Here is a 27,112-nt window from a genome sequence, read left to right as displayed (position 1 = left end):
AATAAAAACAATAATTTTTATATAAAAAATAAATTTTTTTACGAGTAGCTCACATAATATATATGTATCACAAAATTGACTTGTGAAACTGTATCCAGTTTTTGTGTTTGAGTATTTAATCTATGGATTAATTCTCTCTTGGCGCATTTACTTAATGAGACGTGATTATACATTAATAAACCATATTGATACTATTAAATTAATTTTATAATATGTGGAATAATGATGGATAAGTGATAATATGCTTATTTAGATGGATCAATTATATAATTGAAATTACGATGAAGTGACGAGTTACGATTTTTTTAAATAAATAATCTTATTTTAGTTTGTATTTATAAAATTCAGATTGTGATTTTATTGAAAAAATGAAAATTATTATTAATTCATGTTTAAGTTATTTTAATTCACCAAAATTATCGAGTATAATTTTATTAAAAATAATAAATAATAAATCGAATAAAATAATAGTAATTAATAAGGATAAAAAATAAAAAGAAATGTATCGGATAATATTTTAAATTATTTGATTTTTTGTTCATATTTTAAAAAAGTTTAAAATGAGTTTTTCATATGTCGTTTTTTTTTTGGAAGTTATTGTATTAATGTAAAATTTATGTTGTTCTATAATTAAATTATCTCAACAAAAAATCTTGTTTTTTTTTTACAAGAAAAATACATTTCAAAGTATCAGATAAAACTAAGACACGAAAACTCATGTGAGAGTGATGAGACGATTTCACAAGTCAATTTTTTGATACAAATATTCTATTTTAGTCAATCATATAAAAAAATCATTTTTTTATTATAAATATGGATAAGATTAATCCGTATTACAAAATCTATAAAACCATATCTAAGAGACGGTTTGTTTCAACCTACCCGTGCAGGCAGTGCCTGCACGGGCAATGAACGACCCGGATCACTCCATATGAGTGATCCGGGTCCACCTCCATGTAAAAAAAAAAAAAAAATTGACTCGAAAAAATCGAGCCGTTGGATCGACCCTTGCGGACAGTGCCCGCAAGGGTAGGGTTGACTTAACCTAAGAGACATACTCAAAATATGCTGTATTTATAATTTCATATCAATCATTAAACGGGGAGATGCTACAATCGGAGAATTTTCGAATTACATGGAAAGTATCCATGGATTCTAGCAAGGCCCGATCGTAGAACTGAGACGCAAATACAAATAATACATTTGTCGGGCCTGTGCCCTTTTCCAGCCCATACTGTAACTTTCTCCCTAGTTCACGGATCATAAGTAGGGGTGTTCAAATTTCGGTTAAAACCGAAAAAACCGGCCGAACCGTAAAATTCGGTTTTTACGGTTCGGTTTTTTCGGTTATTTGACCGGTTTCGGTTTCTATATTACGCATTTTCGGTTTTCCGGTTCGGTTTTCGGTTTTTTTAGAAAAAACCGAAAAACCGAATATATGAGAATTATTTGTTTTTTTTATTATATTGTACTCCAAACATGTCCCAACTTAAAAATTAAAAATAGAACTTAAAAATAAACCAAACATGTCCCAACTTAGGTTTTGACATTCAAAATTTCAGCCGCAGTCGCACACCTTTGTTGAATTGTTGTGCTTGTGTCTTGCTTCACACATTTCCTTTTCAATAAACCAACAACACAAGTCTAGATTGGAGAAGAAGAAACATGTGTTGCTTTGGTAGTTCTCTGCTCTCTAATTTATATATCTCATATCTTTAATGTTATAATTATTTTATTCTTTATCGGTTGATGATACTTGTTTTTAAATTTTTCTAGATTTTATCAATGATGGAAGAGATTCTTGCATTATTGATATATAGTTGTAACTTGCAATCAGGTTTGTTAAGTTGATCTAATTTATATGAACTTATTCTTTTTATAATGTGTTGATATTTTAATTTCCATACACATGAGAATTTTTATTGCAAGAGTTGATAAATCCATTGCTGGAATTATTCACTATCAATATATCCAAATTCCAAATTGCTTATAATTGTCATTGCTGTAATTTTTATTATTTTGATGTTTGTGAGATACTTGACAAATTGGTAACACGAATGATAGCTATGCCTATTTTTGATTACTTTATTTTGGTTTTTGTAAGATAATCAAACAAATTTGATTGTGGTTTTTTATTATATTTTTTTTTTAATTTATAACGTACAACTTTATTTATAACTAAATTTATTACACAAACCGTAATAACCGACCGTAATAACCAAACCGTAATACAAAAAAACCAAACCGGACCGAATTAAAATGGTTTGGTTTAGGATTAGGCATTCGAAAAACCGTAAATCGAAAAACCGAACCGAAGTTTATTAAAACCGAACCAAACCGACCGTTGGACACCCCTAATCATAAGCACAATACAAATTATTTGAAATTTATTTTTTATTGTTAAATAATTTAAATGATGTAAAATTAATCAACAATTAATACTAATTTTAATGGATTTCAAATTATTTCAATATTTTAAAATTTTGAAATTTATTGTGATTAATATACTTATAGTATAAATAAATAAGTTGATGAATATTAATTTTTTTAATATAAACTATCGAAAAATATTTAAATCCATGAATTTCAAATCATTCAATTCAAACACAATCTAGATTTAAAAATCGGATACGTCGAAGACGAAAACTCGTATGAGACGGTCTCACGGGTCGTATTTTGTAAGACAGATATCTTATTTGGGTCATCCATGGAAAAATATTACTTTTTTATTGTTAATATCGGTATGAGTGACACGTCTCACAGATAAAGATTCGTAAAATCGTCTCACAAAAGATCTACTCTAAGTGGAAAAGGGTGGCTGTCAGGCTGTCGTTGGCTGGTATATAAAATATCTCATATTATTTTAATAAGCAAAATCAAAACAGTCGGTTTAATTATTAATTCGGCTTTTTTTATAATAATTTTGAATTGATCTATTTTATATGTCATTTAGATTTAACTCAAATTTCGTAGACCCCTATTTTTTAATAGTATTATTTACTATTATAATTAAATTTAAATTTTTTTCATTATTAATATTATTAATTTATTAGTTGTTATTATTTTATCTATATTATTAACTTTTTTTATTTATACGAGGAAAAACAATAATATTTTATGAAAAAACTTAAAAAATTATAACTAATCTAAGGAGTCAAAGTGTCAAACCCAATACATTTATTTATACTAGTTACTATGCACATGCATTGCGTGTGTTTACAATCTTTTTTATTATTATCGATGTACTAAAATGAAATTTAACAAATCATGGAAGGAATAAATTTATATTTAATGGTTGAAATGAAAAAAAATAAAAATAAAAGTGTGTGTTGAAATAAAAAAAAACAAAAAACAAAAGTGTAATATTAGTATCATATAAAGGTAAAAGTGGGAAAAAAAATTGGTATCCTCTCTAGATAGTTACTATGAGGTTCTCACACTTAATAATATATATATAATATAGATCTTGTATATTTAATTAATTATATTATATAAAAAGAAATTGAAAAAAAAAACCCTTCGAAAGTAAAAAAGACAAACAGAGAACCGAAGGGGAACCACTCGAGCATACTATTTGACTTGGCGTGCGAGGCGAAGGGAGGGTTTGGGAAGATTGACAGGCGGCTGAATCGAAAATGTCTGGCGTGGATCAAGGAGACACCAAGCCCACCGATCCGTCGGGCGGTGGTCACATAAGTCTCAAAGTGAAAGGCCAGGTCTCACTCTGTCTACACTTCCGATATTTTGTTGTTGAATGTGTTTAGCTTGTCACTATCCACTTGTTTTCATTCGTTGATGTGTTTGTGGGATGATGGCTGCTGATTGTTTCGTTTCTAGTGTAACTTTGTGTTTCTGTTTTTTTAGCTTTTTTGTTCAATTTTCCTATTGAACGTTACATATTCAGGGATTCGAGCTTGCCTTCCTTAGTCCCTGTATCTGGTTTGGTTGATTGTAATGTTATTTTTGCGTTTAACTGTACCCGTGTTGAAAGTATTTGTGTTAATCACTCTATCATACGGTGGTGGTTGATGGTTTATTATTATAACTGGAGTTGAAAAAGTATTTTTGGGAAAATTTGTTTCGAAATTTTCTCATAAATTTTTAAAAAATTCCCTCGAGGAATCCGGCTATGGGGTGTGGTTTAATTTCATGTTGATGATCTGTATAGTTATCAAGTGCACAAGAAGGCACGTGGGTGGGTTGATTCTGAGTAGTAGGCGCAGGGTGAGGCATGGTCTCTATCAAGGTGAGGCTCACAGAGGAAAATGTCGCATATAAGTCAGTAACTCGTTACTTGGTACCACAAGGCTTCAGCTGTTATTGTCTAGTTCCCTTCAATAAATCGACGAGTTTTTAATTGGTTCAGAGCCATGGCGCTCATGATCTTTTTTAAAGGACATGCGCCAGTCCTAGGGTGTTTACTTTAAACCAGAGCTTTGCCTTAGCATTTTGTCCATGCCTCGTGCACATGCTTTCCGAGTAATGAATCCGTGTATGGAGCTTTCGCCTCTTGAAATTCAACTGACTAATGCTATCTGCATTATTTTGGGTTTCAGGGTTTTTGATTAACAAGTTCATTACGTTGGTAAACCCAAGGAAATTGTGGGACAATATTTTGTTTCATTTTTTTAAATTTTTGTATCTTGTTTCTTTGAATGATGCTGCTTTTATTGAAGGACTGGTGGCATAATCTTTTCGTTTATTTTTTTGTAGTTTTGTAGTGTTATAGAACTCAGAGGAAGCGGTATATTCTGTGTTTTTTCTCATATTGTTGTTATTATTTTTAATCTTAACGTACTTAGCTGCATGTTGCTTGGGTTGTTGAGTAGGAGCAGGTTCACTACCTTGAGTTATTCTGGCTGGTGCTCAGCAACCCATATTAATCATCTCATTGTTTTGGTTTCTTTCATGTGACTGATGAACTTTTTCGCTTGCAGAAGAATTTTATGCTCCAGGAATTCTCTACCTAATCTAGACATTTTTTATTAACGTGAATTTAGTAAACATGACTTTATGGTTCCCGTGGAAATGTGGGAGTATGTTGTTTCAAATGCTGACTCATCTTCTTCTCTCCTATTCCTGACCACAAACTGAGAAATCCTTGTGCTTTCTCAGTACAGTTCTGCTTTAGTTGAGGCAAACATCTTCATGGTCTCTCGCTATAATGCAGACCTGATTAATTCTTTCAAACTCTTCAGAAGACTCATGCTATGTTTGTGAAATATTTACTTGACAGTCACTTGGTAATTTTGTAGGTAGGTTATTATCTGGAAGGTTTTTAAACACAAAATTTAACCTGCGGTCTTTTTCCAGGATGGAAATGAGGTAATTTTCAGGATTAAGAGAAGCACCCAACTGAAGAAACTCATGAATGCTTATTGTGAACGGCAATCAGTGGATTTCAACTCTATTGCCTTTCTGTTTGATGGCCGTCGCCTGCGAGGGGAGCAGACTCCAGATGAGGTAATGCACCCCCTCTCTCTGTATCTCACATGCGCTCACACAATTGCCTGTTGAACTCAAAGTAAAGTTTTCTTTGCAGCTGGAAATGGAGGAAGGAGATGAAATAGACGCAATGCTGCACCAAACTGGAGGCACGCCTGCTTAGCAAGTACAAGAGAATTAAAAGGGCGTGGACTTGTAATATAAATCACTCTTATTACTCTATCTTCTTTGACTCATAACTAGAAATTCCTTTCACTATTTTTATTGACCCGACTTGATGTGTCGGACTTCTGTCAACTGGTATTAACTTGATGATGTACACCCCATATGCTTGTATTTGCAAGCTTGGCGTTCTTTTTATTTTTAGCTTTTGATTTGTTTCATCGTGTCAGTCGCCTGCTCTTTCTTCCCACAATGTGGTCGAAAAATCTGAATTTACGTGTGTCTGACTTCTTGAAGTGGCTACACGGTTTGAAAAGGTTCCCAAGGAGTACTCGTTTATAAGCATGTTCTGTTGCTGCCCCCTGTTTGTAGAATCTATTTCGAAAATAATTTTCCTGGAATCAGGTTTTCATTATGTAAATCGGCTTCAAACTTTCCCCATTTTTTGCACATCTTAACAGTAGAATCCATTTTTTCTAAGATGAAATTTACCCGTATGAGGTTCCTGCATGATTCTAATTTAGGATCTTGATCGTGGTATGAAACTGCTGTTTGTTTGAATCAACAAGTAACAAATCGCCTTCTGTGACTTGTTGAATAGCTGGTAGTTTGAGTAAATATCATACCTCTTAAAAACACTATATTTTCAAATGGTCGTATGATGTTATAACACTGCTCTAGTAAAGTTTCCATGTACCAGACCGCCGCCCCTGCTTCTTCAGGCGGAACTCCAGGTTGAGGAGTTACTCGGAATGATCCTCCTAGATTGTATCATTAAAGCAAATGCATTTTCTAAATACATACACGGGATGAAAATGAGTTATTTGTCCGGTGTAAAATGACAAAAACTTGTGTAAGAGAGATATCTTATTTGGGTCATCCATGAAAAAATATTACTTTTTATTGTGAATATCGATAGGGTTGACCCGTCTCATAGATAAAGATTCATGAGATCGTATCACAAGAGATATACTCGTTTGAAATTTGGCCTTTGTCACTCTCCTCTCGTTGTTTGTTTCATGAGTCATGGAGTGCCCTGCAAAACTAACTAGTTCATTACTTGGTAACTGGTAAGGTCGTTTTTTATCGATAAAATTTAATTAAATCGTATTTTCACTACACTGAATCCGCCCATATTTTTAAGATGCTAAGATTATTTATGTATGTATTGAATATATAAATTATCTAAAAAGTTTGGTACAACAATACAATAAAGATATTGAAAATGGTAATATTTAGTTGATGTCAAAGTAGAATAGTATAGAATTTTTTTGTTTAAAAAATATTGATTTCTAAAAGTTAAATCAGCTTTGCAAAAAGCAACCAAACTATTGAATTAATATTAATTAACGAACAAATTATCAACCTTCAAATAAATCAACCGGTCAAATATTGTTAGCATAAATGAAAAAGTTCCCACTTATAGATTTAGCAGCTACCTATAATTTATTCAAGAAGTATAATAATAGATAATTAAAATCACAACCCACATAATTTATTTTGAAATATAAATAGCTAATGATTGTGACATCCGCGACAAGTGAGTGTTGATATTTATTAATTATTATGTGCACATTAGTATTGTATTCAATATCTTGGACAACACATACCTCACTTCAAGTTAGATTTATTCGAGTTCGATTCGAAGTTTAAAAATTTTAAAATTTTTGATTATAATTCGGTTCGAATTAAAGCCAGAGTTCAAGTTCGACACGAAAAATTCGAACATATTTGCGAATTATTGCTTGAAAATAAGTATTCGAAAGATTCGAAATTTATTTACTTAATATTTAATTATATTCTATTAATAAACTATAAAGGTTCGCAAGCTATCGAACAAAACTATTAAGTCTCAAGTTCGGCTCGGAAAAAGTTCGAATATGTTCGAGTTCGGCTAAAATTCAATAATACGAATCAAATATTTTTCGAGTCGACTAGAAAATCTACCAATTTTTAAAAGTTAGTAGTCATTAATTGGGTCATCAATGGATTGTATTTTGTGAGATGCAACTATTATTTGGGTCATCCATGGGAAAATATTACTTTTTATGGTAAGAGTATTACTTTTTATTGTGAATATCGGTAACGTGAATCCGTCTCAAAGATAAAGATTCGTGAGACCATCTCACAAAAGACATACTCTATTAAGATATTATCCCATTGAATTACAAAATCATGCTTAAGTTTTATTATTATTCAACCTTGAAAAAATCTTGCTCAATTTAATCCAAAAGAAGTGCTAATCACACAACAAATTTCTCATGAAAAACGGTCACGTGGCTTGCCATGCTATATAAAGAGAGAGAGACACACACACAGATGTTGGTTGCAGAAAATATTACAAAATCAATGGGGAAGAAGACCCAATGCAAATTCCCCAGAACCGGCCTTAACCATTTCTTTCTTCTTATGCTTTCCCTTCTCCCCGCGCTTCCCATCTCTCAATCCTTCGTCTATGGAGAAGCCCTGTCCAAGAGCCTCCTATACTTCGAGGCCCAGCGCTCCGGACGCCTCCCGTACAACCAGAGGGTGCTGTGGCGTCAGCATTCCGGCCTCACCGACGGCCTTGAACAAGGGGTATGCGTTGATTGATTACTTTAGATTTTTACAAGTTTACAAGGCCAATGTGGTCTCCAGGCGGACCACTTTCTGTTGATCACACTTGTGATATATATGTTGGAACAGGTGGATTTGGTGGGAGGCTACTACGATGCAGGCGACAATGTAAAGTTTGGTTTGCCTATGGCTTTTACCGTGACGTTGCTGTCGTGGGGAGTGATCGAATTCCGGGAAGAAATCGCGGCGGCCGGTGAACTCCGGCATGCATTGGAAGCTATCAAGTGGGGAACTGATTATTTCATAAAGGCACACACTCATCCTCATGTCTTGTGGGCACAGGTATATAACTAGTCTATAGATTCATAAATTCTGTTCGATATATATAGTTGATGAATTCATTTTGGTCTCATGTTTGTCAAATTATTTTGTTTTGTCTTCCCGAAATGGGATTTCGATCGATTCAAGAATCAAGACTAAATCAAACATTTATGCTAAATCCCCCAATCACGCTGCGAAATAGAACTCATCGGCCACTTGCAATCTGCCTAGATTTTGTGCGGGTTGGGTCCACAATTTCAAATCTTGTTTCTTTTACTCTAAAGCAACTCTCTTTTGCCTTCGAATCTCAGACACAAATTCGGAAGTCTAACGTAAATCAACCAATCAAGTGCCCAATTTTTACCTCGAGTTCTGTGAAAGCAATCCACCAGCCGCTGAATCTGTGTTTTACTATGTGTCAGCAAATGTAATATTATTGGAATACAAATATAAAACCATTTCAGAAAACATGATATATTGTTTTCAGGTCGGTGATGGTGACACCGACCACCTGTGCTGGCAGCGTCCGGAGGACATGACTACTTCGCGGCGAGCTTTCAAGGTGGATGAGGAAAATCCCGGCTCCGATGTGGCGGCAGAAACTGCAGCGGCCATGGCGGCAGCTTCCATTGTGTTTAGGAGAACGAACCCACATTACTCCCACCTTCTCTTGGAACATGCACAACAGGTAAGTTAAAGTAAGTTAGTTAATGAGGTTGTTAGATAGATGGAACTAGATTTGGTCGTAATCTTGCTAGATATTAATTACTAATATTACATTCTAAATTAATTATTAGGAACATTAGCAGTTCCATCAAACTTAATCAGACAAAAAACAAGTGACCCTTGTCTCGAAATAAATTATTTTAGACATTTCTAGAGCACATATATTACACATACAACATTTGTTTATTATGTAAAATAAAATAAAAAATAAACTAATAATTGATATGCACATGATCTGAGATCTCATTATATTCACTTCCAGAAAACAAGAATTAATCCCATGTTTCTCTTCTTAATTCTCTAATTTCCATCCTACATAGAATTTATAAACCGATGAAATTAATCAAGTTGCTGTTAAAAATTAATTTAAATTTTGATAAAAAAAATGTTTTGCATGCAGCTGTTTGAGTTTAGTGAGAAATATCGAGGGAATTATGACAAGAGTATAAAGGGAGCAAAGGGTTACTATGCGTCGGTGAGTGGATACATGGATGAATTGCTGTGGGCGGCATTCTGGCTTTACAGAGCTACCGACAATAATAAGAACTACTATTTCAACTTTGCTATTCAAAACGCCTACTCTCTTGGTGGGATCACTTGGGCCTTGACTGAATTCAGCTGGGATGTTAAATATGCTGGCCTCCAAATTCTTGCTTCCATGGTATCATCTTTTTCATTTTTTTTTTTATCTCTTTTCCCCACCCCTTACCCTTATATTATATGAAAGAAATTTTTTGCTAGTACGAGCCTAATATGGTGGGAAATAGCTACGCCAACATGGTTTTTTCCGAGACAATTTACCCATTTTTTTTTTTTTAGCTTGGATTGTTACAATTGAATCTTAGATTTAAAATCTTGTTTGTCAGATGAACTATAAGTGATTGATAAGATTGAGACTTAGAGCTCACTCAACCCCAAAAGCCAGCTCAAGAGAAGATGATTGTTCAAGTCCATATATGCAACTCTCATGTATATTATCCAACCGATGTTGGACAACTAACACACTCTTCTCACGTTCAGGAACGAACATTTAGAGTGTGAAGTTTACAAATGACACAACTATGGGCAGAACGGGTGGCCTAATTATAAGCAGTCCAACACATAACGGTGGAACCCGAGCTCTGATACCATGATAATATTAAGACTTGGACCTACTCAACCCCAAAAGCTAGCTCAATAGAAGAGGATTGTCTAATTCTATATATATATATATATATATAACTCTCAAGTACATTATCCAATCGATGTGGGATAACTAATAGTCATCAACGACAACATATATGTTTCAAGTCATAATCACTTATATGGGGTCACTTGGCACCCCTGTACACCCAACCTCTCAATAAATTTGGTATGGGTTCTTCGACAACCTTTTGAGTTCAGCCCGTCACCATCCCTCGTCAATTCAAAATCTAAATACCATTGTACCCTTTCCCTTTTATACCCCTTCTATATTTCTGATTCATACAAATTCTATGTTTAAGATATATCAAATAGGTCCATTCTTTGTAGTAAATGTAATCCGTCTTTGCTGAAACATTAATCTTTAGCTACACAATGTGAAATGAATTTCAAATCTTTTTATTATGGTATGAAAATGAAATTTATTTTAATTAACATAAAACATCGTACATTTGTCGGTGATTCTATCTTCTGTAACAAAATACATGGCATCATTGCATGGTACTGACTACTGCAGATACCGACGGAAGACAAAAGTGAAGACCAGAAGCAAATCCTCAAGCAGTACACTTCAAAATCGGAACATTACCTATGTGCCTGTCTGAACGCAAACAACGCCACCAACGTGCGACGCACCCCCGGAGGGCTCATGTACACCCGCCGATGGAACAACATGCAGTACGTCTCCACCGCGTTACTCTCCCTCACCATCGTCTCCCACCATCTCCAATCCACCAACCAGACCCTAAACTGCCCCACCGGATCGTTTTCCCCCGACAAAATCCTATCATTCGTGAGATCGCAAGCGGGATACATCTTGGGATCCAATCCCATGGGGTTAAGCTACTTGGTTGGCTATGGATACGCGTACCCCAAGAGGGTCCACCACCGGGGAGCTTCCATGGAGTTACAGAAGGGTAAAACGGGTGGGTTCTTGGGGTGTAAGCAGGGGTACGACAACTGGTATGGGCGACATGATCCGAACCCGAACGTGCTTGTTGGAGCGCTCGTGGGTGGACCCGATAGCGAGGACGAGTATAGGGATAGAAGAGGGAACTTCATGCAGACAGAGGCGTGTACTTACAACTCAGCGCCCTTAGTCGGGGTTTTCGCGAAATTGTATTCACTGGAGAGGACTAGTAGTACTACAGGTTCCATTTCAAGTGGAGGGAATGTTTATACTGCATAATCAAGTGTATACAACTTGTTTTTTTATTCACAAATTATATTTACTCATAAAAATTTTAAATTTGAGATGAGATTTGACTGTAACAAACTCTTTCGATTAAAATAAATATACCACAGACAAAAAAGATTAGATACGGGTTACTGGGTTATCTCTGCCGACACTGGAAGATGAAATAAAAAAGGATCAAAAATCGGAACACCTACACGTGTTTTTCAAGAGTAGTCAATCATTTGCTTTTTCGAAAGAAAATCAAAATAAGATTCATTACTACCTTTACATACACAAATCATATCAGAAAATAATGAAGGCGAAAGTATAATACTATTTTCACAACTATAATATGAAATTAGTCGTTTTAGTGAAAACATAGTTCAATCATTTACTTATTCTTTAATAATAAATAACTAATAGAAAGAACATGTAATTGAGTCATATAGACAACTTTATTTTTCCCTTCTAGGAACTCGGTTCGAATCCTTGTTACCTCAATCTTTTGTCTGATTTTTGTAAGCGGTCAAACTAGGAATATCAATGGGTATGGTATAGGTCGGATTTGATATATCCATCCTCATATTCATTTATTAAATTCATCCTCATACCCATCGTGGATTGAATTTCATCCACATCCTCATACCCATCGGATTATCGGATACTTATACCCATATCCTAACCCAAATACCCTATTATAATATACAATTGAATTTTTTCAAATTTAAATTGTTTCAATGAAGTTATGAATATTTAAAAATTATTTAAATGAACAATAAGAAAAATTATTATTGATAAAAATTTACAAAGTAAACTTTATAAAAAAATTAATAAAATACTAAAAATAGTTTATATTAGTTGAACAAAATTACGTAATTTAACAAAAATAAATTATTTTTTAATTTTTAAAGTCAAACATAGAATAAACTTACCAATGAAGAAGATGAGAAATTGGATGAAAAATAAAAAAACGGTAAAACCTTGAAACGTAAACGTGAAAATGAAAGTGAAATGAAAGAGAAAAGAAAAAATATCCATTTACTTGGATTTGAGAAAATGAATCTTTATTATAAATAAATATAATTAATATATATATATATATATATATATAAAGAAAAAAGAAAAAGTATCGATTTACTTGAATTTGAGAAAATGAATCTTTAATATAAATAAATATAATTATTTTATATATAAATATTTATATATATATATATTAATTTAAACGAGTATTCGGGTCGGAGGTGGATCGGATTATATCAAACCCGTCTTCATACCCAAATCCGAAAATCCCCATACCCGATTATCCAATTATTTAATCGGATATAAAAATCCCTCCATACCCTCTTCTATTCGAGTCGAGTATCGGATCTTCCAACAAATTCCGAAGAAATTGCCATCCCTAGTCAAAACCGAAATCAGGCACAACTTGCAAAGTACTACTGTCGGACATGAACGTGGTGTTATGCTGTATGCATGCGTATGTATAGAACGTGGTCCGTTATTTCATAAACGGTAATCCGTCTTCGTGGGCCGAGCCATAAATTCAAGGATTGGACCGTCTACTAGTTACAAGTCCATTCTAGGCTATCCAAAGTGTTTATATATATATATATATATATATATATATATATATAATATATATATATATATATATATATATAGTATTGTCCCATTATTTCGACTTTCTAAGAAAATAATTTCGAATTCCGAATTTAGAACCAAATGAAAAAACAGAACCATTTGTTTTTCAAAAAATATAAAATGAACTTTCTTATTAGGAAAAAATAAAATATAAAGACGATCGGTCAAAAAATTGCCATGAGATTGACAACAGTCTGCCTCTCAGCATTTTCCCTCGTGTATAACCTTATTAACATTGACTAGATTTTCAAGGTTTGAAACGATCATATCATTTTCTCCACAAAACCAAACATCAAAGACTGTACGAGTGAAATTCTTTGGTTAAAAAAAATCCATCCATTTCAATTAGAAATAACTCTCAGACCCATAAAATTCCCGGTTCGACCGCGCTGCTTGAAGTAAACTTGTAGAGATTGGAAAATAAGGCGGGGGATACACATGCTAGCATCACATCTTGTGATTACTTGCAACTGCTAGGATTCTCTCAGGACATTTCAAGCTTAATATTGCTGAAGTTTATGCGGTGTAGCCACAAGAGATGAGTGTAAAACTTGGAATGTAGAAATAGATATTTCTGGTCACTCAGGCTCCTAAACAACCACATCCGAGAGCACTGGAGGCTCCTTTAATCGACCAAATTCAAGCTGCACGCAGGGTATATCAAGGAATTGTAGTTCAACACTGTCCGATATATGCGAATGGAGTAGCTCATGTATAGGCATGAATGTTATATATTTCGCAAAAAAAAAAAAAAACACACACAAACATTTGTCACCTGCCACTGCTAAGGGCCTGAATTCGGCACAAGTTTCGATAATCTTTTGGCCAAAATCTACCTTAAACACTGCTAACAAGTACCTATGTTTCTCTAGAGTGAACCAAGAATCACAGTGATAATATGCAAAAGGCAGCATCACCAGATCTCAAACAATGTGCGAGCCATTCTCCACAAATTCACTTCTCTTCACCTCCCTCTTCCTTCTGCCCATATCGACGCTTGAACTTGGCAATCTGCCCGATGCTCTGGGCCATCTGCCGCTTTGCTCGGAAATGGTACACCTTGCCAACCTGGTGAATCTTGGTCATCATAACGTTAATCAGCCTCCCGCTTGGGGTCACGTACGATATCCATTGCAACTGTGGGTGGATTCCTTTCTTCATCTTTCCCTCCCCAAATCCAACGAACACAATATCAGTAGCTGGTTTTAAGATACTTCAAAACGGAGAATTTTAACGTGGGCAGGACCAAATACTGAATTAGAGTAAAGCTGCAATAGATTTAATATATAATATGTCCCATTCGGAGCACGATTTGATCAAGCACATTTACAAAAGCCCGTGCCGCATTTTACCGAATACTTTCGTGATGTTTGGAACATTAGATTATCCGCACGATTACACGGTTCGAAGATGGAATTGAAGCAACAACAATCTAAGATACGAGCAATAAAATTGGGAGAAAGTAAAATACCTTCGATTTCGAGATCGCCGTGCTGCTGGCTGCTGTCCTGAGAAAACCAAACGAATTACCTTTACCCCCTCGTGAGATCCAAAATAGTACTCAATGACTTTTGGAAGAATTGGGGTTCAGTCCCCAATCCAAACCCATTTTGACTTAGCTACCTCGAGAGATAAAAACAAGTTTTAAAATCCAAAAATACCCTTAACCCTATTTAAATGATAATTGATCCCGCGCTTTCGAAAATGGTATCAGAGCGTATGGTTAATTTATTTCAAACACAAATTTTATTATTACTAGTAACTAAATGTATGAGAAAGAGAATTTCAAAAAAATTATGAATCCGAACTACGGTTCGAGAAAAATAATTTACAAGGGATATTCCAAAATTTTGGAATATAAACAAGTGCATCTAACTATTGTTAGATCTCAGGAGCCGGAAGGGAAGCATCAGCACCCTCAGGTAAAATATCAGGTAAAGTTATGATTCAGAACAATAAGTTTCTGGAGATAGTACCCGATTCCTCTAAGCTATCGTCAGATCTTAGAGAGATCCAGAAAACGGTACAAAGTTATGGCACTTTGCTATATTATGTACCTCAAAGAGTTGAGAAAATCCTAGAGAAACAAGAAGAAATTCTTGTAACCTTAAAGGATATTCAAACAAGAATTCAGAGACTAGAACAACAACCAAGTTCTAGTAGACGTACTTCAGGAGGTTGGTTACCACCATCCTTTGGTACCGAACCTTTGTTACATCAACAAGGGAAGGCCAGAGTGGTGTCAAAACCTTTAACTGAAGAAGAAAAGATGATCAATTTAATCAAGTCTGTCTCAGAAAATAAATTGATCTGATGACAACTTTAGAAAGGATTGGTTTGGAGGATCTACAAGAGCTTGCGGAATCTTTCGCAAATCTCAAAGTAGTAGATCTAAAGATGAACACAGCAGTAGGTGAAACACCACCTGCAATAACCCGGTCATCCTCTCAGGAACCACTAAGGGAAAGTATGGGTTCTCATAATGTAAATATGAGAGAATCTCAGACTGATTTCCATACTGGTGGAGGATCACACCCAGCGGGAACAAGGGCAAGGAGAACTCAAATTCCTTTGCACCAAACACCCTATGAGAAAACAGTTTTAGATCCTATACATCCTTACGGGGTTATGCTTAACCTTGATGTATTGGACTTCAAAAACAGAGAAGATCTCATAGACGATTGGACATCTGCTATGAGAATTGCAGCAGGAACACTTGATCTCAACAAAGAGGGATTCATTAAACTTTTGGAAATGAGTCTTATGGGATCAGTGAAAATTGTTTGGGACATGACTTCATCAGACATGAAAGAGTCAGTCCTAGTTGGGGAATCTCTTAGTGAGATCGCTGGAAAGATGGCTACCCTATTCAAAGCACACTTTATAGGGGTAGACTATTTCAACAGTCAAGATACAGAGAAAAAGAAAAAATACACTCAAGCTCTGTATAGTCTTGAATTACATGATATATGTTTGGTAGATGAATACATTATGTTATTCACCAAATATAGATGAAATTCAGGAGTCGAAGAAGATATAGCTATGCAGCTTTTCTTCGCAAAAATGCCAAGCCCTTGGAGAGAAATGCTCATAAGGGAATACGTACCTGGTAATCCAGATACATTGGCAAGAAGAACCTCTTTTCTTAAAGGAAAACTGGCAGAATGGTGTCATATGGCAGCATTACAAAAGAATTACAAACGACTAAGGGGTATCAACAAAAGAACTCCTTTGTGTTATAAGGAAAATGATCTTCCAACAATCATTGGAAGTAAACCACAGAAGCATAAGAGAAAAAATTTTAGATCTCATCCTTATGCTAGAAGTGGCAAAAGTTCTTGGAAACCAAGAACAATATGGTCTAGACAGAAAGCCAGATCTTATAAATCTGGACAAAGAAGTGGACCATCAAGAAGTAGGATATCATCCCAAGCATCGAGTTCATCTCGAAGCACAGGAAGAACACCTACAAAGAAAACTTTCAGAAGAGCTCATACTAGAGCCAATGAAAGTTTCAAGGATTGTAATTGCTGGACATATGGAGCAAGAGGTCATATTTCGACCAACTGTCCAGAAAATGAAAACAGAGGTATTAAACGCTTTGATCCTACCCCGGATATTGAATAAGCAGTTTATTACCAAGATCTTATTCAAGTATACCGATTTGAGGACATCGCCTCAGATGAAATTATATATGAAGAAGAAGAAGTCTTAAGTCAGGAAGACTCTGATGGAACAGAATCAGAATCTGACTGAAGAAGAGGTGTTTTGACACGAAACACATGAAGATCTGTCTGGGTTTTTCAGTCAGACAACAATATCTCATAACATGGTTCAAAGAATCATGAGAGAAAATCCGAGTCTACAGAGATATCAAGGTTTCTCTGCAGGACAGGTAGAAAAGTTCTTAGGAAGTCTTGGCCTAAGAAACAGAAAGCATCATCTAATCTATAAAGTTTCTAGAAGGGAAATGGCATTCCCAATGGAACTTACAGGAAATAGAATGGAGATGCAGTTAATTCCTTCCGAAGAAATCAAGGAGGAATTACAAAAACTCAAGATAGAAGTAGCAAGGACTATGTCCTGGATTCATATCGGAGCAATCCAAATTATGATAAAAGCTACTTTCAAAGAAGAGATAGATTCACCAATTGATATTGCAATATGCGATAAAAGAATGGGGAATCTACAAGATTCAGTACTGGGAACAATCTCAGGAAACCTCTGTGCAGGAAAAATTGTAGGAGTAATCTATCCAAGGATAGCCTACAACCTGGCAGATCGAGACTTCAGCCGAGCCTTGACATTGCATCAGAACTTCAAGGAAAAAAGGCTGATGAAAGAAGGTAATAGGCCATACTCTATTACCTATCAAATTTCATATGCTCTATCTAATACACATCATTCTGAACTGTTTATTAGAAATGAGTTTATTGAAATCCCTGAGATATTTGGAAAAGTTGCTCAGGCAATTTATCCAGAAAGAGTCGAGTTTCCTTTAATACAGGAAACAGATATCCAGATCCAAGACAAACCGATTGTACAGAGGAATCAAAGTCTTAGACTGGAATCAAGAAGACTATCTTTTCAAAGAGATATAATTACAAGCTATAAATGGGATAAAAGGCCTGTCATAGAAACCCAACAGGAGCTGCAAAGTTTTTCTACAATAGGAAAGCTTAGATGCCCAGAAGGGTGGAAGGAGGTAGAAATAGTATTTGACATTACAAAGCAAAGAAATCAATTTCCTTGTAATACAATATACTATTTGGAACAACCGATGATAGGAACTTACCAAGGACTGATTAATATCGGAAAATTGGAGGTTAATATTCAAGGAATTCCAGGGAAAGAATCAGATCGACTGATTCTTGGACTAGAGTTTCTCGAGGAACACAAACCTTAGAAACGTCTAGAGCATGGAATGGAGTTTATGGCAGAAGATAAAATGTGGAAAATCCAATGAACACAAGCCCATTCACCATATACATTCCAGTAGGAATGTTATATGAACAATATAAGGCGGAATACTTTGCTGCATATATTGATTCAGGTGCTGGAATATGTACAGCAAAACGAGGAGTCTTTCCAAATAATTTGGAAGAAGAGTTATCCAAGATTGCTGGAAGAGATTTTTCCAGAAGAATCTTAATCTTATGTAAAGGGATTAAGATGACTGAAATTATGATTGGCGGTGCGGGACAAACACCTTGGTACAAGGTAAAGACACCACCAATTTATTTTCATAATACAGGAGCTGACATATTGTTAGGAAATAATTTCCTACAAATGTTCAAGTCATATACTCAAGAAAATGAGACTAGGAGATTAGTGTTCACAACACCATGTGCTCACAAAATCATAGTCCAGAGACTTAGAGAGGCATTTTACAGAAAATTGCCAATCCAGTTTCGCAGCAAGCGTGGTGATTCAGGAAAACTTCTGAACCCAAAAATGAAGGATTCTAGACGGTTTGGAGAAACAATGCTCCAGTTGAGAGCAGATAAGGAACTCCAACCAGAAGATATAGAATTCCTTAAGATAACTCTACAGACAAATGAAGTAGAGTTTGAATCTAAGGTATCACTGGAAGATGTCAAGAAAAGGATCAAAGAAAATTACAATGAAGATCCCTTGGCATGGTGGGACAGAAATCAACTCAGGGCTTGCCTTAAGATTAAGGAAGGCAAAGAGTATGAATTTGTCCGTTGTAAACCCATCCCAATGAACATCATTGATCAAAGGGATATGCAGATTATAATCAAGGAACATTTGGACCTTGGATTGATCAAAGCAGGTATGTCACCATACAGCAGTCCAGGTTTTCTGGTAAGAAATCATAGTGAGATTAAACGAGGAAAACCCAGATTAGTTATTAATTATCAAGAAATTAATAAGATTCTGGAGTTTGATGGGTATTTTATACCTAGTAGAGAACACTTGATTAGTTGCATTCGCAATGCCAAGATATTCTCTAAATTTGATTGCAAGTCTGGATTCTATCAGATTCGGATGCAAGAAGAAAGCAAGAAATTCACAGCTTTCTCCACACCTCAAGGACATTATATTTGGGAAGTATTACCAATGGGATTGGCTAATTCACCCCAGATATTTCAAAGAAAAATGGATAATCTTTTTAAAGATTATTTTAAGTTTATGTTTGTTTACATCGATGATGTTTTAATAGCATCTAAAGATATGAATGAACATGTAAAGCATTTAGAGATTTTCTCTAATGTTTGCAAGAAATAAGGACTGGTTTTATCTGAAAAGAAAGCAGTCATTGCTACAAGAAAGATTGAATTCCTCGGAATTGAAATCGATGAGTCAGGAATAATTCTGCAAGAACACATAGTGGAAAAAGTGCATAATTTTCCAGAAAATCTCAAAGACAAGAAACAACTTCAAAGTTTCTTAGGAGTTGTTAATTTTGCTGGGATGTTTATCAAAAACCTAGCAAAACACAGGAAGGTGTTCAGTCCATTGTTGAAAAAAGATGCTAGATTTATATGGACAGACGAACACACAAAAGGACTTATCCATTTAAAGGAGGTTTGCAAGAATCTTCCGAAAATGGCTATTCCTCAAGATGAAGATGATCTGGTGTTATATACTGATGCCAGTGATCATTGGTGGGCAGCAGTTCTTACTAAGCTCACCCCAGATGGAGAACAACCATGCAGATATTGTAGTGGGTTATTCTCAGATGCAGAAGTCATAAGATGGCATATCAACGAAAAGAATTTTATGCAGTAAAGAGAGCTTTTGAAAAATGACCATTATTTCTACTTGCAAAGAAATTTACTTTGAAAGTTGATAACACACAAGTTAAAGCTTTTTTAAGGAATAGAATTGAGTCTAAACCTGAGAAAGCTAGATTATTACGATGGCAAGCACTATGTCAGAATTATATTTTTGATATTGTGATAATTAAATCTCATGAAAATATTCTTGCAGATTTTTTAACAAGAGATGGACAGCATTGACATTGATGCTATTATCAAGATGCAGAGGCATTTGAGGGAACACCTTGAAATGCTTCAAACCGAGTTTAACAAGTTGGCCGTTAACGCAGAAGTTGCGGGAAGGCTACAACAAGCTGATAAGAGAATTGTCTCTGATCGAATTACAGGTTGTTTACAGGCATATACTCAGTTATGGTCTGTAATGCAAATGCCTATCCTCCAAGGCATTGAGAAACCACTGGTTTCCCAAATGGAGAGTTTTCGAGTACATGACTCTAGACCTGTAGCGGGGGATTCAAATACCCCTTGCACAAGTGTTAAGTCGGGATCATCACCAGATGAGTCGGCTGAAACAAAAATTGAGGCTCCTGATCCTTATCTTGAGTCTTCAAGTCAACCCTCCACCTCGGGGATTGAAGAGGGAGAGATCAACCTTAGGCCTCGTATTGACAAAAGCAAAGCTAAGATTGGTAATAACGAAGGTATAATTTCTCCATTTCAGGTTTACCAACAGAATTGGGAGAAATTAAAAACAAGAATTGGCATTAACCCAGCTACCAATAGGGTTGATGTTTCAGGGAAATATCCAAGGGTATGGATGAAACAAAATTCATATCCAAAGGAGGTTAAAGCATGGTATGAATTTGGGGCTCTTGCCTCAGTTTATACTACATCACCCAGCTTTTCGGAGATATCAGGTCTACCAAAATGGATCCAGGAAGCTGTTCACAAAACTTGGGCGAATAATGATTATTTGTCCAGAGGAGATGTTTTGGAGCTACACTTTTTCAGTGCAGCACCAGAACCAGCAGGGAAAGGTTCTCACGAAGCCTTTCACTTCATCAAGCTAAGGAGGCCAGATACTAATGTTCAAAAATTTATCAAGGATCCTCCAACAGAAGAAACACCCCTGGTTGCTTCAATTTCTGATGATGATATGTCTACCAGAAGAGCTTGGGGTCTATGGGTCTGTCTCACTGAGATGGACAAAGTCAAGTTTCCGTTCAAATTTTATAATCATTCAGTGAACGGATCATTCCTGTTAAATACCATGACAGGAAAAACAAAAAGTTTTGCAGAAGATTTATTCGAGAAAAAGAGAAATCTTTTGTGGAATAGCAAGCTACCGGCAAGTAAAGAAACTCGTCGGAAATTCTGTAATATGGCACATGTAGGAAGATGGTCTGAAAACATCTGTCCAGAATGCCAAAACCAGAAGGAACCGGAATTCGGTAAAGGATTCAAGCCGAGATCTGATCGGAAACACTTTACCGATACCAGTACAAGTGGGGATGGACCACATTCACGTTTTCCTCGAGGAAACCGAAAGCCAAAGATTCCTCGACAAAGTTAAATGGAACATGTGAGCATCCCACCAAGAAAAGAAGGACCACCATGTGAAAAATCATGTTAGTGGAATTCAAGGTCCACCAATAATCGGTGGAAAATAGGACAAGGACCACCAATATTAGGTGGTAGGTGACTCGTTAACCACTAATAATAAAAGTGGAAAACGAAAAGAAAACATTGGATACCAAAACTAAAAAGAATCCAATGAAGAAAAGGCAAGATAACTGCTCCCGAAATTTTATCTATAAATAAGAAAGACTGGAACCAGTAAATCACACCCAAGCAAAACTTGAAGATGTATCGAGTATATCTAAAAGTTTTGAAAAAGAGAATCAGTTATAAAAGAAAAGAAGCAGAAGCTCTTAAATGGCTGGTTCAGTGATTCCAGGAAAAGGGAGATCCGATTACCGCAGATATCCTACATACTCATCGACACTGGTTTCTCAACGAAATCAAAGAAGATGAAAAGTTAATTTCTAGATTAATAATCTAGAAAAAGACGGGTCATGAAGGGACCACTCAACCACTATATGGTCCCCAAGCAAGCTGTAAAGGCTTATCAAGATTTGAAGTCCGAGTTTCAAATCCGAAGAAGCCTTCTTTAAATAAGGAAGCAGAAGAAAGATGAAGGCATCGATCAACCTCTTCATTTTTCTTCAAACCATTTGTAATATTTTCTCTTTCAAGTTTATGTGTGTAGGGAGTTCAGCTACTGTGAGTAGTTAAACAAGTTTCTCCTCCTCTACAGGAGGTTACTATGTAATAAATAAATGTTTGTGTTTGAATAAAAGAAATTTTTGCTCTCAGCCCCTCTCATGTATTATTTTCAAAATTTTATATTTTATTATACACTCTAAGGTAGGAAACGAATTAGAGTTGTGCCAAGTATTGCTGAAGGAATCTGCGTCGGTAACCATCGGTTGCGATCGCGTGGTTGGGCTGTGAGGAGCAGTCTGTAAAATACGGTGGATATAACTCGGTGGTACTCCGGTCAAAGAGGTAAAATATTTAATTTTATTTTACGGAAGCATGATGGGCCATTAAATTTAAAAAAAAATCAATTATTTAAAGATATAGGTGAGGGTAAATTTGGAAAGTGGAAACTAGGAGGGAGTTGAGGGAAAGAAAAGGGTCAAATGGGTACTGAAACAAAATTTTCCCATGACTTTTTCCTACAAATTTTCGACCCTACAGTGGACCCCACGTGAGAGTCTAAATATAGGCCGTTGACCGTAACAAGAGTGGATTCGTCCAGACAAAAACTTCTGTGAGACGGTCTCACAGATCGTATTTGTGAGACATGTCTCTTATTTGGGTCACCCATAAAAAAATATTATTTTTTATGCTAAGATTATTATTTTTTATTGTGAATATAGGTAGAGTTGACCCGTCTCACAGATTATGATCCGTGAGACGGTCTCACATTAGATTAACTCATTTGCCAAAGCCCGGACATTTACCAGGACTTCGATTAATGTTATTTTTTATTATAAATATTAATAGAGTTTATATGTTTTATTATGACTATCAATAAAGTTGATCTGTTTTGAGATTAGAGCATCTATTGAAGGATAGATATTTTGTGATATTGAACAGAAATATAAGATTTAGATCCATGTAATCCGAGATTTGATTTAATAGTTATATTATTTAAAAAAAACAATGAATGAATTAAAAACATATATCATTTTTTTATTTAAGTAGATTTAGATTTAGATTTCAAATTTTAATTCAATTTACTTTTTATTTTCGGTGTATTTTTCAAATTATTAAATTTAAATTTACATTTTTTCTAAAATCAAATACTTTATTATATATATATATATATAATGAGTAGAGTACAACTAACCTATTATATTAATAATACAATATAATATGTAAAGTTGACTACCCATTTCAATATAATACAACATGTAGTCTTACGACTAAATCTGGCGTACTTTTGGGCAAAAGCACGCGATACTTTTAATTTAATGGAAAAAACAGTGTTTTCAAAAAAAAAAAAAAAACAAATATTTAGTATAAAATGTTATTTTAGGAATAATATAGCAAACATGGTCATGTGTAAAAATATAAAAATATTAAAAGATTTAAAGACCACGTACTATAATACATATTCCAACGTCGTACCACTTCTCAAGAAAAAAAAAGAGATTATTTTAGAAACTATAAATATATATAACTTTCGATCGTTAGTGTTTCAGTTGACGAAAAAAGTGAATATTTGATAATGATTAAGAGTTCGATTTTTTCTATAAATATTTTTTGAGACGAGTTTGTGCATATTACTTGTCTAACGTGATTTATCGAACTATTACTATCCACTAGCTATTGTATTATTATAGAGATTTACCCGAGTCGCAGCGATTACATCTGCTCTTGATTAATAATGTAGAAATAGCTAGTGCATGAAATGCGTGCCTTATTATTATTATTATTATTATTATTATTATTATTATTATTGCGTATATGGACGGGTTCCAAGAGATGCATTCCAAGACTTGATAACGGAGATGGGGAAGAGAAGACATCGTTTTGCTCTATATCCATTAATCTTATTGCCTATCCTCCTCATAATATACAGTGATTTGCACGTGGGACATCTGAATCTCAATACCTGTAACTATCGAACACTCTTGATTTGTTTTTCTTGTGATTCTCTTCTATTTCTTTGCATGTAATTCACTGTTAAAGTTGACTGAAACCACAGGGATACAGTCGGAATACGCCTTTCATAGCCGTAGAATTATCGGAATCAACATAACAGCAGAAGATGATCATCAAGAGTCGTTCAAAGTCCCTCTGTCAAGACTTGTTAGAGGTTGGTTAATCACAGAGTTTCTTGGATCCAAATATTCATGTTATATATGTGCTACAAATTTTAATTCTTTTTTGAGTTTTTGTGGATTCGTGTGTATGTTTATCGAGCAGGAGAAGAAGGAAGAAATCTTGAAACGAAAGGGTTCGCGTGTCATTCGTCTGAATTCTCTCTACTTTGTGTGGCAAGTCAACCTGTAAGAATTGATACCAGAAGTAGTAATATTACAGTTCACATTCCCTCTGATCAGGAAGTTCAAGAAACCAACGTTAGGCCATATGGAAGACAAGAAAACAACTTCCTTCAACATATCAAACCTGTCAAGATCTTGCACGGGAATCACAATCCAGTTCCGGAGTGCGAAGTCAACCACAGAGTCCCAGCTCTGATCTTCTCCTCGGCCTACATAGGAAACACGTTCCACGAATTCAGCGATTTGATCATCCCCTTGTTCCTTACTTCCAACCATCTCAAATCCCGGGTTCTGATCATCCTGGACGATTACAATTCCTCGTTCGTGGACAAATTCAGACCGGTTTTGTCCAGATTGTCGGCTTACGAAGTCATGAATCCAGCCGAAAATAGAAGCATTCATTGCTTTACAGGATCGATCATTGGCCTGACGTATCACGATGTGCTGACCCTAGATCCCAAGAAAGTTCCAGGAGACTACACGATGACTGATTTCAAACAGTTTCTTAGAGAAACATTCAACCTGGAAAACACCAATATTTCCCAGATAAAAAGCCCCACCCTACTGCTTCTGTCTCGCACAAAAACAAGGAGGTTTCTCAATGAAGACGAAATGGTTGCCATGATTAAAGAAATGGGATTTCGTGTCATCATCGGGAGAGATGCAATGGTCGCAAACATGACTACATTTTCAAGAATCGTTAACTCGTGCAGTGTACTAGTTGGAGTACATGGAGCTGGTCTGACGAACGAATTATTCCTGCCTGCCGGCGGGGTTATGGTGCAGCTGGAATTGCTGGGCTTGGAATCTGCGTCCTCGTATTGTTTCGGCAATCCAGCTCCAGCCATGGGCGTGCATTACGTACCGTATAGCATGGAGCCGGAAGAAAGCTCACTCGTTGAGCTATACGGGCGATATCATGCGGTGATCGTTAACTCCAGCTCCGTGTACGCGAAGGGATATCAAGAAGTGCAAAAAGTGTATCTCGATCAACCAAATGTCAGGGTGAATATTGCGAGGTTTAGGGAGAATAGTCTAGTTCAAGCACTTGAATTGGTAACGGACTCTCAAAGCCAACATATTGTAGGTGGACAGAAAGTCATTCCCAGCTCTAATTGAAAATAGATTAAATTTGTCAGTAAAAGAATATCAGTCTCAATCTGATTGTTATATTTAATACTATTTATTTAATATAAATATAGAAATTATATAAAAACTTCAACAATATTGTTATTGAATGTGTAGGCTTGTTATTTTGATTGAGTCACGTGATCACTAATTGGTATTTTCTTCAAATATCTCAATTTTTAAAAGAGAAATTGTAATTCGGTCTTACATACTTACATTTTGCGATTTTAGGTATTTGTGTTGTCAAATTTCATTTATAATCTGTTATCTTGAATTATCTTACTATATTATATTGATATGTTTTTAGACGTAATAATTAATATCTTGATATTGATATGACATACTATTGATAAAAATCGTAAAGTACAAATCAAGATCAAAAGTTTGTGTACATCGCAAATTAAGAGAACCCTTGTATTTTTTTTCAGTGAATGTTTTTTTTTTAAGGGAAAATTGAATATTTTTAAAAGCTAGTGAAAATTTAAAATGCTTCCGGAACAATGGAAGAAGTCGGCGAAACGGACGCCGAACCTCAGGTGCGATTTCGACCAGTTTAAATCGTTTTACTAAGTTTTATCTGATCCCTGCTGCCTCTGATTGAAAATTTGCCATAGGAATGTCACCAACAATTGCTTAATAAGAAATCTGAAGTCTGATAACGATTATGGAGCTTCCACAGGGAATATTTTTGCTCGATGCTCTGGAGATGTGAAATGCCTGAGTTGGAGTCATTATGTTTGCTAAAATTTCCATTTGTTTTGACTTGCATTCCAAACCTTGGTACATGAATAAAGAACGTTTAAATTTATATTCCAATAATTCAACCAGTAAAGGACAACATAATCCAGTAACTTTATTAAAAGAATTAAGTGTGTAAAATATGTTCTATCAGGCATTAAACGATTGTTTCTGGTGGGCATACGTCTCTTTCTACCCTGCTTTCGTATGTAAGATTCATTAAAATTTTAGCTGATCTAGCTAGTAACAAGATTAGGACATATCATTTCATCTACATGCAGTCTGTGTGGTGATTCTTTGAAAGAATCCATTGGTATCTCTATATTCCTGTTTCAGAATTATCTATATATGATATTTGTTTTTTTCTGCGTAAAACAGACTAATGTACCTGCGAGTTGCTGGAACTGAAGAAGGGCTGAATATCAAAGAAAGGGTCTCCTTTGTAAGTTGAACATTTTGTGCTGGAATCCCAAATCTTGTCCTTGTTTCATTTGAGTTGTCCTTGTCCTTTTTTCATTTGTGTTCCACTATGCCTCTATTTGAGTTGGTCTTTGTGTTATTTTATAGTTTCATTTGCCAAGTGGAACGCAAATGAACCAAGTCGTTCGCAAGCTGCTCAGATTTCGGTTCGGTAAAAAGCTCGTTCGAATTCGTTTGTTAAGGTTATCGAGCCGAGCTCGAAAATTTTATCGAGTCGAGCTCAAGATTAA

The 27,112-nt window shown here is 35.2% G+C and overlaps 3 protein-coding genes and 1 long non-coding RNA gene across 4 annotated transcripts; 3 read left to right on the top strand and 1 right to left on the bottom strand.

Annotated features, from left to right (window-relative positions):
• Nucleotides 1–3,529: 3,529 nt before the first annotated feature.
• LOC140828925 (small ubiquitin-related modifier 1-like) lies at nucleotides 3,530–5,805 on the top strand. Its single transcript, XM_073191804.1, has 3 exons — nucleotides 3,530–3,716; nucleotides 5,314–5,463; nucleotides 5,543–5,805. Exons 1-3 carry the CDS (start codon nucleotides 3,636–3,638, stop codon nucleotides 5,606–5,608), a joined length of 297 nt encoding a protein of 98 aa, XP_073047905.1. The 5' UTR covers nucleotides 3,530–3,635; the 3' UTR covers nucleotides 5,609–5,805.
• On the bottom strand, nucleotides 3,823–5,307 carry LOC140828927 (uncharacterized). Its single transcript, XR_012117370.1, has 2 exons — nucleotides 4,967–5,307; nucleotides 3,823–4,840 (listed from the first exon to the last, which is right to left on the bottom strand). It is a non-coding gene; the product is annotated as an uncharacterized lncRNA (long non-coding RNA).
• Nucleotides 5,806–7,924: 2,119 nt separating the features above from the next.
• On the top strand, nucleotides 7,925–11,674 carry LOC140828924 (endoglucanase 11-like). Its single transcript, XM_073191803.1, has 5 exons — nucleotides 7,925–8,184; nucleotides 8,293–8,505; nucleotides 8,972–9,172; nucleotides 9,611–9,871; nucleotides 10,910–11,674. Exons 1-5 carry the CDS (start codon nucleotides 7,927–7,929, stop codon nucleotides 11,579–11,581), a joined length of 1,605 nt encoding a protein of 534 aa, XP_073047904.1. The 5' UTR covers nucleotides 7,925–7,926; the 3' UTR covers nucleotides 11,582–11,674.
• A 12,309-nt stretch (nucleotides 11,675–23,983) lies between these two features.
• Nucleotides 23,984–25,667, top strand: LOC140829880 (alpha-1,3-arabinosyltransferase XAT3-like). Its single transcript, XM_073193164.1, has 3 exons — nucleotides 23,984–24,144; nucleotides 24,236–24,346; nucleotides 24,457–25,667. Exons 1-3 carry the CDS (start codon nucleotides 24,039–24,041, stop codon nucleotides 25,653–25,655), a joined length of 1,416 nt encoding a protein of 471 aa, XP_073049265.1. The 5' UTR covers nucleotides 23,984–24,038; the 3' UTR covers nucleotides 25,656–25,667.
• Nucleotides 25,668–27,112: the final 1,445 nt, after the last annotated feature.

The sequence above is a fragment of the Primulina eburnea genome, chromosome 4 (assembly GCF_022965805.1).
Source record: "Primulina eburnea isolate SZY01 chromosome 4, ASM2296580v1, whole genome shotgun sequence".
Classification (NCBI taxonomy): domain Eukaryota; kingdom Viridiplantae; phylum Streptophyta; class Magnoliopsida; order Lamiales; family Gesneriaceae; genus Primulina; species Primulina eburnea.
Note: the sequence above shows the minus strand (reverse complement) of the source record. Positions and strands in the feature narration are given on the sequence as shown.